Source organism: Labeo rohita, chromosome 3, assembly GCF_022985175.1.
Source record: "Labeo rohita strain BAU-BD-2019 chromosome 3, IGBB_LRoh.1.0, whole genome shotgun sequence".
NCBI classification, from domain to species: domain Eukaryota; kingdom Metazoa; phylum Chordata; class Actinopteri; order Cypriniformes; family Cyprinidae; genus Labeo; species Labeo rohita.
In genome coordinates, this window is record NC_066871.1 from 25,187,423 (window position 1) to 25,200,779 (window position 13,357).

At 36.6% G+C, this 13,357-nt stretch overlaps 1 protein-coding gene across 1 annotated transcript; it reads left to right on the forward strand.

The window, feature by feature from the left end:
- Positions 1-1,106: 1,106 nt before the first annotated feature.
- Positions 1,107-12,673, forward strand: LOC127163232 (proline-rich transmembrane protein 2). The gene is made up of 5 exons (XM_051106377.1): positions 1,107-1,351; positions 3,607-3,951; positions 6,498-6,790; positions 7,045-7,177; positions 8,853-12,673. The coding sequence occupies exons 2-5, from the start codon at positions 3,687-3,689 to the stop codon at positions 8,867-8,869; spliced, it is 708 nt and encodes a 235-aa protein (XP_050962334.1). The 5' UTR covers positions 1,107-1,351; positions 3,607-3,686; the 3' UTR covers positions 8,870-12,673.
- The last annotated feature ends 684 nt before the right edge of the window (positions 12,674-13,357 follow it).

The window sequence follows — 13,357 nt, forward strand, 5'->3', positions numbered from 1 at the left end:
TTACTGTCAGATGTTTGAAATCCTTCATCACTTTTAATAATAATTTAATTTTAAAACACAGCCAGCACAAAATCAAACTTTAGCACCTCTTTTCACCTTGAGATTGTTCTGAGGTTAAATACAGATTTAAAATCATAACAAGATATAGTTTAACAGCTATGATACTGTTTTTGAAATCAAATCTTTGCATAGTTATGACTGGAAACACTGGCATCTAACAATGCCTTGGGAAAAAAAAATCTAAAAAAGAAAGCATATACACAAACCCAACTAGAAAAAAACAAAAACAAAAAACAGTTTCTGTTTCAGTTTCCCTTTCTGTGCCCTAAACTCCTAAAACATTGGTGTATCATATTTTAGAGCAGTCAGTGCAGTTTTGGAAAGAAAATAATCAAATCTGTATGTGTGTGAAAATATTAACTGTGATTTAACTACACATTTGAGAGCCTGGACCACAAGTCATAAGTAGCACGGGTATATTTGTAGCAATATCTAAAAATACATTGTATGGGTCAAAATGATCGATTTTTCTTTTATGGCAAAAATCATAAGGATATTAAGTAAAGATCATGTTTCATGAAGATATTTTGTAAATGTCCTATCGTAAATTTATCAAAACTTCATTTTTGATTAGTAATATGCATTGCTAATTTTAAAGGCGATTTTCTCAATATTTTGAATTTCTTGCTCCCTCAGATTCCAGATGTTCAAATAGTTGTATCTCAGCCAAATATTATTGTCTTATCCTAACAAACCATACATCAATGGAAAGCTTATTTATTTACATGATGTATAAATCTCAGTTTCAAAAAAATGGACCCTTATGGTTTTGTGGTCCAGAGTCAGATTACAGTTACATTTATTTTGTAATTAAATTACGTAATTCTGTTACATGTAACTAGTTACTCCTTAACACTGAGGATAACACAAAAGACTGGCGTAACGACCTATCATAGCTGAATGAATCAAGTGAATGAATCGTTTTATTCAACCGACTCAAAAGATTCGAGTTACTGAAATGAATCAAAACCCCTACCACTATCCAGAGCTTTCTCTCTACAAGTAAACCACCAAAAAAAAAGAAAAACACGCACACGCCACAGAGTCGAGCACGCGCACACAGGTTCACGCAGTGAGGGAGAAGAGCGAGTCGTAAACGCAGTGGATCATATGCCAACAGATCACCCCACGTTTTTATACCGAAACAAACTAGTATATGGTAGGATAGAGCAAGACTGCATTTTAATCTTAATTCTGTAGCATCACCTGAACTTTCACGTGCTACTGTTTATTCACATTCAAAATGAGAAAGATTATAATGATTTTTGCAGTCATTTTGCATTAGATTAAGGTGAGTTCACTTTCGATCTGCATGCTCCTAGTGTATTAACGGGCATTTTGGTTTATTACTCGCATCAGTGCATCACTCGTTGATCGGGTGCTGTGGGTGTGTCACTTCTCTTACTGCTGTATTCTGTATGTGTAGGCTATATGTATGCGTGCACTGCTGTCTATGTGCTCTATAGCCATTATTCTCACTGAATTATGATATAGCCATTTGACGCGCGTACAGAGGACCCGTGGACGCGTGTCCCGTGTGTGTCTGTTGTGTATTTAACTCTAGACTGCTACCTCTTTGAATTTCAAAGAGTGTGACAGATGAAAGGGAAAAAAGTCATTGATGGGAGATGGATTGATTATCCAGTTGTTTTGAGGGTAAATGTTAAAAGGAACATGGCGCACGAATCAGTTGCAGTGTTTAGTTAGTAGCCTATGTATTGTCATAAATCATAAAATGTTTTATAGTTGCAGATATGGGTGTGTCATTTGATGCTCTTTGTTTTCTCACAGAGGTTGGTATATATCTGATGCTCGTGTGGACTTTAAAACACAGCGTGTACTTTATGTACCGAACAAGCTACTTTGTTTCCATCTGAATATGATGAATATGATTAGAGTCTTTTGTCGATTTCATTTTAGATATGAAAAGGTGTTTTCCTAAGATCTTGGGTGTGACAGAGCTAGTTTTTTAAAACCATACATACAACATGTTGCGTAGTTTTAAATTTTAGTTTTAAATCTTTTATCTTTCAGATCGGTATATGATGAGGTGGATGAGGATAGCGCACAAATAAAACTGGTTGTGATGGCTTTGTTTCATTTTTGTCCCTGTAGGGTGTCAGGACAGATTCCTGCTCTGAGGGAGATTAAATATAGGCAGGTGGACAGGTGCAGACAGGGATGTTAAAAAACAGCCCATTTTGGTTACAGCTGACTTGACAAAATGATTTAGCATATTTTAGTAATCTATGGAGTAAATAATAGATAAAGTAGTATATTTGCTTAATTTGCTTGCTTAATGTAGGTTTTATCTTGGCTTCTGTCCCTGATTAATATGTAGCAACAACAAATAAGCCATTTGATTTCCTCAGAAATGGCGCTGTACAGCACAATCAAAACATTGCTGTACTGTTCAAAGTTTGGGGCGTAACTATCTGTTTTTCAGACCAGTGGCAGAAGCTGGTTTGAAAACAGACAGTTTTTCTATTTTTAATGTAGAAATTACTTCACCTTTAAGATTTTACGAAACAAAATCTTAAGTGCTATTACATGCTCATTTTTAACATGTAAAGTGCAACTGCTTTGTAGAATTTCCAGAAAATTATTTTTAAGACTGTCAGTAGGATTTGTTTTTGAAAAAGGTCTCTTATGCTCACCAATATTTTGAATAGAAATACAGTAAAAATGGCAATAATGTAAAATATTGTCACTTTAATTTAATTAAAAAAATTCTGTTTTAATATATGTTAAAATGTAATTTTTCCTGTGATGACAAGGCTGAATTTTCAGCATCATTACTCCAGTCTTCAGTGTCACATGATCCTTCAGAAATCATTCTGATATGATAATTTGGTTCTTAACAAACATTCATTACAGACTAGACTATTGTGTTACTTAATATTTTTGTGAAAACCATGATACATTTATCAGGATTCTTCGATGAATATAAAGGTTAAAAGAACAGCTTCTTTTGTAATTATATAAATTATACACTTTTTCCTTTGACTTTTGATTAATTTATTGCATCCTTGCTGAATAAAAGTACTAATTTCGTATATGCATATCTTATTGACGGCATGGAAATAGGCACAGTTTATATGTGACCCTGGACCACAAAACCAGTCATATGGGTCAATTTTTTTTAAATTGAGAATTATAGATCATCTGAAAGCTGAATAAATAAACTTTCCATTGATAAGATGAGACACAACTATTTGAAAATCTGGAATCTGAGGGTGCAAAAAATCTAAATACTGAGAAAATCACCTTTAAAGTTGTCCAAATGAAGTTCTTAGCAATGCATATTACTAATCAAAAATTAAGATTTGATATATTTACCGGAGGAAATTTACAAAATATCTTCATGGAACATGATCTTTACTTAATATCCTAATGATTTTTGGCATAAAGGAAAAATTGATAATTTTGACCCATACAATGTATGTTTGACTATTGCTATAAATACACCTGTGCTACTTATGACTGGTTTTGTGGTCCAGGGTCACATATAATGCCTTGAATATTTTTATTGTTTTTACCCAACAGTTCTCAACAAAAGAAATCCAAAATTTATACGGACACATACGTTTGATTTTGCCACACATCAGTTGTCATAAACATTGGGAATGGATGTGAACGCTGACACCAGCATTCCCACTGCTGCACCTGGTGTGGTGGAGGAAGAACAGCAGCAGCAACAGTCAGAGCAGGAGACCAGTCAGCAACCAGGCACAGAGTTGGACCTCACCACTACAACCTCACAGCCAGTCGAGAATAAGCAACAAGATCCACCCTCCACCACAACACCTACACCTGCTGTAGACCCCGTCCCCTCTCAGGATGCCCCACCTAAAGACCACCTGGCAGTCATCGACGAGAAGATGGAAACAAGTAAAAAACTCACTTTAATACAAATCACTTTATAGTCATGCATTTTACATTGCGTTTGTTTATTAGTTTATAAAATCAATTTACATATAAATTTATTTAAATTTTACATTTAGTTCACTTCCAGAACAAAAATTTACTAATAGTTTACTCACCCCTTTCCTTTGTCATCCAAGATGTTCATGTCTTTCTTTCTTCAGTCGTAAAGAAATTATTGAGGAAATTCTGGAGGAAAACATTTCAGGAGTGTTCTCCATATAGTGGACTTCAATGGTGACCCCAAATTTGAACTTCCAAAATGCAGTTTAAATGCAGCTTCAAAGGGCCGTAAACAATCCCAGCTGAGGAAGAAGGATCTTATTTAGCAAAACGATCAGCCATTTTCGAAACAATTTATATAGTTTTTAACCTCAAATGCACGTCTTATTTCTGTGATGCGCATGCGTAGTCTGTATAAGCCGGGTCAATACAGTTAGGGTATGTCGAAAAACTCCCATCTCATTTTCAACTTCAAAATCATCTTACATCGCTTTTTTTTTTTTTTTTTTTTTTGGTAAACACTAGGTCGGTACTTCTGCAGCAATGTAGGACGATTTTGAAGTTAGGGAACAAAACAAGATGGGAGTTTTCCGACATACCCTAAATGTACTGACCTGGAAAAGCTTAGACTTAGACTATAGAAATTGTCGATTTGTTTCGAAAATCTTGGCTGGGATCATTTAGAGCCCTTTGAAGCTGCATTTAAACTGGTCCTACTCATATCACCTGTCACAACATGTCATTTAGAGTTTTGTGGTGTTAAATCCGTAGCTTTGAGGCCATCTGTATGCCAGTATACACTTAAAATAGCACAGGGTTTTGACACAAATTTAAATTTCACAAAATTCGATGTGATTCAATTCTGATTCACAAACTTGTGATTTAATTTAATTCGATTTCCAATTTGATTATTTTGGATATATAACAGGCCAAATTTATGTACATGCCAAATTTTCTCAAGGAAAAAAAGATTCTCGACTAATGCTGTAAAATATACATGAGAGTCAGTTGGTACCACATTTTTCATAATGTTGAAGGTTAAAATTAACTTAATTAAATACTCAGTGAAGTTTTCATAATAATGAAGTTACAATTACATAATTATATTTCTACTCCAATTCTTTTTTTTTTTAAATATAAACATTTAAATAGTAGCTGTCATCAAAAAACTTGGTGCATATGTTGCATATATTTAGCAAAATGCTTCTCTCTAGAATTAATCTTTCTAGCTGACTAATGAGTTTATGGTCACTGAATATGGTGGTAAATTTGACGATACGTGACATTGTTTACAAGCTGTTATACTGCTGTCTTTGCGCAGCTGAAACACTAATTGAGCGATTACATGAGACAGGATAGGGTTTTCAGTTGTATTCCTTCTTTAACATACCTTCAGATGTTCATCCACGTTTATTTTGTGCTGAAACTGGTATTAAAGCGGAGGAGACGATCAGCTCTTGAACTGAGCTGCTACAATGATCTTTCACTCCACATTAAACAATGGCAAAACACTATTTATTGTTTGAATATTGCAATAAAATGGACAGAATTTAAAATCTAAGACTTTGTTATATATCAAAAGTAACAAAGCACAAAGCTTATTACGATTTATCGGATGGGAGGTGTGCTAAAATGTTCCGTTCATTAACTAAAAACAAGCTAGACCAATCCATTTTGATTTAAGAATCAATATTGTTTCGGAAAAATGAGAATCAATTAAGATCAAGTAATCGATATTTTTTACGCAGCACTGCCCTAACCTAAAAGCTTATAACATTAACATTTAGTAGATTCAAATTTAATACAATGATAACATTATCTTGCACTCAGGGGCCTTTTAAAATGTTTTTGAAAGAAGCCTCTTAGGCCTACCAGTGCTGAATACAGTGAAACATTAATATTGTGATTTTTTTTAAATAGATTTTTTATCAATCTCTTTACTGTCAGCTTTTATTAATTCATTGCATCTTTACTGAATAAAAACATTAATTTCTTGATCTAATGATCACTTTAATGATCTCCCATTGTGATGTACAAGCTGCTCCTTCTGTCATTACAAGAAAAATGATCTCTCAGCATTTTTCCCTTAGATTCTTTGAGTGTTAATCTTAGACCAGAGCCAGACTGATATAAAATGATTTACAGCCTCTCTCTGCTTTCACTCCCTTTTCTTCTCAGGTTTTGTACCATCCCCCACTCTCTTTTCGTGTCTGTTTCTCTCAACAAGTAGATGAGTCAGATGCAGTTGCCAGTAAAAACCGAGGAGATTGTGGTGTCTTTAGAACAAGGCCATAACCATGTCTTGAACACTGTAGGGGACCTTCTGGCCATTTTTAGTCACTGACACAGTCATAGACTTGTCCCCCTCATTGTCGATGGTGGTTATGACCCTGCTTCAGAAACAAACAGAAGAATCGCTTCTTTTAAAAACAGACAGTCTGAAATGCAATCTTATACATCCACCTATTGTCTCACTTTCTCACGTGCTTTGCACTTTCTCATCACTCCAGGTAATGGTGTTTGCCCTGGTCCTATCAAAAGGTCTCCGACCGCTTCTTCTCCTCCTCGTCAGCAGCACGCCAAGCCCAACCACGCGCACGCAAATGGGAGAGCCAGGCTGAGCAGCCGCTCTGGGTCAGTGAGTTACGCGGGGTCGCCTCGACCGTCACTCTCCCGACAGCCCAGCGCGGCCACTGATGTTGGAGACGGATCCAAACCCAACGATTATCTCATTTGGGCTATTCTGGCCTGCCTCTGCCCTGTCTGGCCCATTAACATCGTCGGCTTGACCTTCTCAGTCATGGTGTGTGCTTATGTGTTCACGGGGTGGGATTGCGGGATACAGTTTCTGTCGAGTAAGACATGACTGCGATTTCACTTGTGTATGCAAGAATTATGTCAATCAGGAAGTTGTTTGGCTTTAGAGATTAAACTGAAAACATTTCTTACTACTACCAGGAAACTGTATTTTGCATAATTCCTTCTTGTGATAATGGAAATATTTATTCTCGTTGTACATTTTTTCATCCTTTTCATTCAACTTTTTTTTCTACTCAGTCTCGAAACAGTCTGCAGCAGGGCAATGTGGATGGTGCGCGTCGTCTTGGCCAGAATGCAAAGATCTTGTCCATCGTGTCATTGGTGGGTGGGATTATCATCATTATTGTTACTATCGTCATCAACTGGGGTGGTAAGTATCCTTCCCATGAGGCCAGAGCATGTGAAATTGAATGCAAGCTGACTTTGTGATTTGGGTCAATGTCAGGTTGAAGCTTTAGCTCACGGTCAGGATTTGATAAAATCTGATTACAGGTGAGATTGATTGTGGGCCTGTGTTTAATGGATCCAAGTTTGTTCTTCAAATGGTGAATTTAAAGACATTTATCAAGTTTTTGTCCTTAAAACACGCTTATGAGTAGGATTAATTCTAGGGTTGCCCTCGACTATAGATTTTTTGGTCGACTAGTAGTCGTTCATTTTAAGCATTAGTCGTCTATTAGTTGCACGTTTATTAATAAACCATATAAATCATAATAATGAGCCTTTAATTGCCTACATAGTCTAATAAGCGCTCAAGCGCATGCAAAAAAAATTTACCACAGCGCACCAACGGATATAATAATTATGAATGTGTCAGGGAAAAACAGCAAGGAGACTGCCTTAACGTTTTAAGAATTTATTGATAAACTAGTGCTTTCTTTGTTTTCGTCTTAAGAGAGAAGTCGACGACACTGACTCATCATCTCCGCAGTAGTGATGCATCTGTATGCATGTTTCATACGGATTGCATAATTTAAGAATAGGCCTATTAGTTTTCTATTTGAATTGGTTCATTTAAAAGTAGACATTTCACTCTCTATATATTTTTCACGTGTACACAGAGTTTCAACGTGGCACACTTAAGTTCACAGAGACCGAGATCACAGAAAGCACATTGTGTTTGCTTTAATTATTTTACAAAAGCGCAGCGTTTCATTGTTATTCTGAGTGCACACAAATAATCATAGAGTCTTTACAGATTCAAAAGATGTATTGCTTTTATCTGTATAAGCAAAAATGACAGAGTATTTTAAGAACAAGTGACCGCACCGGCGCCTCTATCTGTCATGCAGTAAGCACGCCACTTTTCAGCTTCCACACTCCACACAGACATTTCAATAGCAAACATTTTTATAGGTTAGCATTTGATTGAGCTGCCATGTAAAGTTGTTATAACATACATCTTTCAGATGAAAAGCCATATTTAAGGTAGATGATAGGTGAGCGTTTGTATGTCCGGCCCGATGTACCACATAGACCAGCCATTAACAATCCGTCTGTCACGGATTGCATGACTTCTTTTCTGCGACTAATAAAATTTTGGTCAACCAAGCCTCTTCTCATCGAAGCCTCTTCTCAGCCCAAATTTAATTCCTTACGCATCTCATACAACATGGAAGAAATACATGCTTTTCCGTACATAACATAAAAAAATCATTTTGTGGCAAAAACATGGAAAAAAAAGTAGCGTTTTATCCTACTGTTTGCTATATTTATTTGCTTGGTCAGTGTCGTTGTGGGTTTTGGTTCTTTTTCTGCTGCAGGCTGTAAGGACCTTTGAAATCACTGAATGTATTTGGCGAAGTGATATGAACATGCAGTCAAAACTTGCCTGGAACTACTTTTGCTGTTAGTTTCCCTGAAAATAACTGCACACCTTAGACCGTTCATCAGCCAATCAGATTCAAGCTTAGGATATTGAGCACATTTTTATATTTAAATGATTTTCTGTTGAATTGTTTGTGTATATGTATCTTTTTTGAAGTAGGTATTTTGTTTGAAATTCACTTTGCTTCTTTTTTTCAACACACCTTCTTCTCTTTCAGTAATACTTAAGACCTGATGGCCGTCACGACCCTCGGGGGCGAAGTAAAATTCACAACCAACAACCAATCCATGATGACCATTTTCTTCTTCCATGCTTCATTCATCTCTCTACATCTGAATGCTCCTGAATGCTTTTTCAGTTGTTTTATACTCTATCTGAAGACTCTGAAGCTGGATGTTACCTTTATCATCTATCATGCCAGAACTATCAAAAACAACATGGACTCTTCAGCTCTACGAATGCCTGGAATCACGAGCGAAGCGGCAAGGCATGCATGGTTTTTTCAACAAAGGACTCACATGAGATGATGTCAGTGAGGAGACCACAAATATGATCTCATTTCATTTGTCATGCACCCCTTGAGGATGTGAGGGAGAAAAAGAATGAAAGGGAATGGGAAGGGATTTGATTAGAAGATTAGAAGTATTTTTTACGCACAAGCTCAGTTTACAATCCTTGTTTTCTCAGAAGCATGAATCCATAAAGAAAAGCTCAGATTAAAATGTAATTGATTATATAAAACAGCAGATGGCTTCCGAATTGGCATCCATCCACAGATGAGTCCGATTACTTTAAGAGCTGCTGTAGACACACTTTTGTCTAGGCTTTCTTTTTTCCTTTGATGGAAGGATGAGACGGATGAACTGCACCCAGCGTTTAAACATTTTTGATTAGACATGATGATTGTCACAAAAAATTGAACGGCACAGGAGCCTCTCTTTCTTTCTCTCTCTCAGAATTTACAGAGATGCAGGTTAACACACATAAACAAAAAACGATGTATCAGAGAATCCTACAGATAGAGAAGGAGGGAGAGGTGAGGAGAAAGTGGGAGGGATCGAGACCTAGCTGCAGTCTTTTGTTTCACACAGATGGAGGGATGGAGAAAGAAGGATAGAGGAGGAGAGGAGGGGGCAGCAGCTTCAGATGAAAAGATACCCCAGAGATGGCGAGATGTAGGGAATGCAGTAGTGTTGAGCGGGATCTGAGTTGCCTCTGATTGGCTGCTTGAATGTATGTGTGTGCGTGTGTGTGAGGAAGCCAATACCGTAATGCTTGCCAACACGCCCTCCCCTCTTCCTCACAGCTATGCTCAGCTAGATCCTTCAAGGCAAAACAGAAAAAAAACATTATTTTATTATTGTGTTTTAGCAGTATGAGGCAAAACGATGATACAAGCAGTGATGTTTTTATACCGTGATGTTTACAAGAGAATCAGACACATTCAGCAGGAACGCTAGGACCATGACGAATTATTTTATACAGCTACAAAATGTTTGTTTGGTTGATTGAATTGTGTTGCTCCTCAGAATGATACCTGAATCGTTCCTGGTCAGGCCACACCGACTGTGCCAAAATTAAGACTCTGCCAAGACTCCAGCTTAGGTGGGCATGTTTGTGACAGAAACAGGAAATGAGAGCATGGATGCATTTTTAAGAAGGCATATATGTAGGGATGCACTCATATTAAAATTATAGTCCATACTGGTATACCATTCATTGTTTTCATATTGAGGCCAATAGCTAAAAAATGGCTAATATTAAAAATGTATATTATTTTGTCTATAATATATAAAGAATAAAACAGTAAAAACTTAATTGAGGCTTAAAATTCTGCAGCCAAAAATGACAATTTTGTCATATATTTTATATGTAATTAATATTATTAATTACTCACCCTCATGTCGTTCCAAACCCGCAAGACCTTCATTCATCTTCAGAACACAAATTAACATATTTTTGATTAAATCTGAGAGCTTTCTGACCCTGCATAGACAGCAGTGCAACTACCACGTTCAAGATCCCAAAAGGTAGACCTACTTGGAAGAAAAGAAATTATTGAATTCGTTATTTTTGTTTTCTTTGCGCACAAAAAGCATTCTCATTGCTTCATTAAATTAACGTCGAACCACTGATGCCACATGGACTATTTTAACAACGTGGTTACTACCTTTCTGGGCCTTGAATGTGTCAGTTGCATTGCTTTCTATGCAGGGTCAGAAAGCTCTCGAAATATCAAAATATCCCACCCCCTTCTCTCTCTCCCACTTCACTTCCTGTCCAACTACATTGTCCTATCTAAATAAAGGCGTAAAAGCCAAAAAAGAGAAAAAAATCCAATATAATTAAAACAAAATCTGACTAACACATTTTAATATGACTGACAGATAATTAAATGTAAAAACAGTGGGAAATAGCATGCACAATTGAATGTCCAATATCAGACAAAAACATCTAATATTGATACAACATAAATTTAAATAATACCAAACTATACATAACAGAAATAGTTCATCCAAAATGAAAATTCTGGTATTAATCACTCACCCTCATGTCGTTCCAAACTCGTAAGACCTTCATTCACCTTCAGAACACAAATATATTTTTGATTTCCTTACTATGCTTCTAGGCCTTGAATGTGTGGGTTAGAAAGCGCTCGGATTTCATCAAAAATATCTTAATTTGTGTTCTGAAGATGAACGAAGGTCTTATGGGTTTGGAATGACATGAGGGTGAGTAATTAATGACAGAATTTTCATTTTTGGGTGAACTAGCCGATAACTGACAAATCTAGGTATTGTGCATCCCTACATATATGAAGTTCTTTAATAGATAAAATTACAAATCCCTCATTTTCATGGCTTCAGATCTCTTGCATGCAGAATGTGACTGTTTTATTGATGTTTACAGCTTTTTGATGGTCATGGGGGCACTTGTTAACTCTCTGAGATCAAGTATTCTTATTTTTTTACGAGACAAAACCTTTGCTGTGTAGCACTTTGTAAATGTTCTGTATCTAATGCAACTTATTCAGTACCACAAACAGTATGATGTCGATAAGCATGCTGACTCAGGTTGGGCGGTGAGAGGAACTCGCTTTGGGTTTGGCTTGCATGAACAGATGGGGCTACACTCGTCTTTTTGATGCATTTCAGTTTGCGACTGCTCTACATCCCCACCACTCAAATATGAATGAGCGTAGCATGCACATTTGATCCAACCGCGTGCAGTCAGTGAATGCCAGCTTGACTTTTGTTCTCTTGAATTGTTCTGCTCCGCTATATTTATATTTAACCTGCTTAGAAATTCACGCTTGTATATACATCTGTATGTATATATGTGCCTGTACATATTTGTATCGCTTCCGATCGCGTCTGGTAATCTGAATCTCTTTGATGGACATGAACAGTGTTCGTAATGCAAATCTTGACTGTTAACACTGCAGTGCTTTCACAAATTTTATCACTCTTGAGTATTTTTATTGGTATGTATTTTGAAAACGGCCCTCTCAGCGTAGGCCATTTGTTTTGTATGCCGTTTGTGCTTTGCTGAAACTTTGACCTTACAAGCATGTTTACACACCGATTACAGATCGCCTATGCTGCACAGTGCAATTCTACGAAGAAATGTTTCAGAGACACCAGCCGAGTCCAATTCTCTGGGTTACAAGTTCTACCTGTTGTTCAAAGTATCTATTTACTGATGTGAAGAAGAATTCTGTTTGTGTTTATTTGACATTCCCTTACAAATTCAACTGCATTTTGGTGAAAGCACCTGTGCTAGTCAAGACTTTTCCTCTGTGACATGAAATGATTTGAGAGGCATTATGATAACTCTTGTTGCTAATATAATCCTGATTTCATGCAGATCTGCCTGTGCATGCCTTAATGAATTGCTTTGGAACAACAATATGTAATGTACACTGTATCTGAACCGAAGCGTTTAATAGATCTTGCAGTATTGATCCTTCTTCTGCTCTGTACCGACACTGATTATGCATCATTGAGTCCAGTGAATAAACTGTCGCTCATTATGCCACTCCTTTGTGTGTGTTTTCTGTCATTATAAACACATCTGTGGCTTTGTGTGCTAGTCGTTGTGTTTCAGATAAGGGCTTTTCACATTGTAACCCTGGGTTATCGTCGTTCTAAATCCTGCTTTTAACCCAGGTAAAGGTACAGTTTACACTTGTAATTTATTTTTTTTTTAACTTTAAAAGTTACATTTTTGGCTGGTTTGCCACAGCGGTCTAACAGAGCTTGTCATTGTCAAAATGATTGTCAAAGTAGGCGGGGTTTATTGTTCACAGAAGTGCAATTCCAGTCTCAAACTTACGTTTTAAAGGGATAGTTCACTCAAAAATTAAAATTACTCCATGATTCACTCACCCTCAAGCCTTCCTAGGTGTGTATGACTTTCTTCTTTTAGATGAATACAATTTAAGTTATATTAAAAAAATGTCCTGGCTCTTTCAAGCTTTATAATGGCAGTGAATGGGTGTTGAGATTTTTATAGTCCAATAAAGTGCATCCATCCATCATAAAAAGGCCTTAAAGGCCTTCTGAAGTGAATCGATGTGTTTGTGTAAGAAAAATCTCCATATTTAAAACTTTAGAAACAGTGATCTCTAGCTTTCTGCCAACTGTCTTGGCTTACAGTTTTATGTGAAAGTTTGGGAACCCCTTGCTGAATGTGTGAAAATGTGAACAACATAAGCGAGAT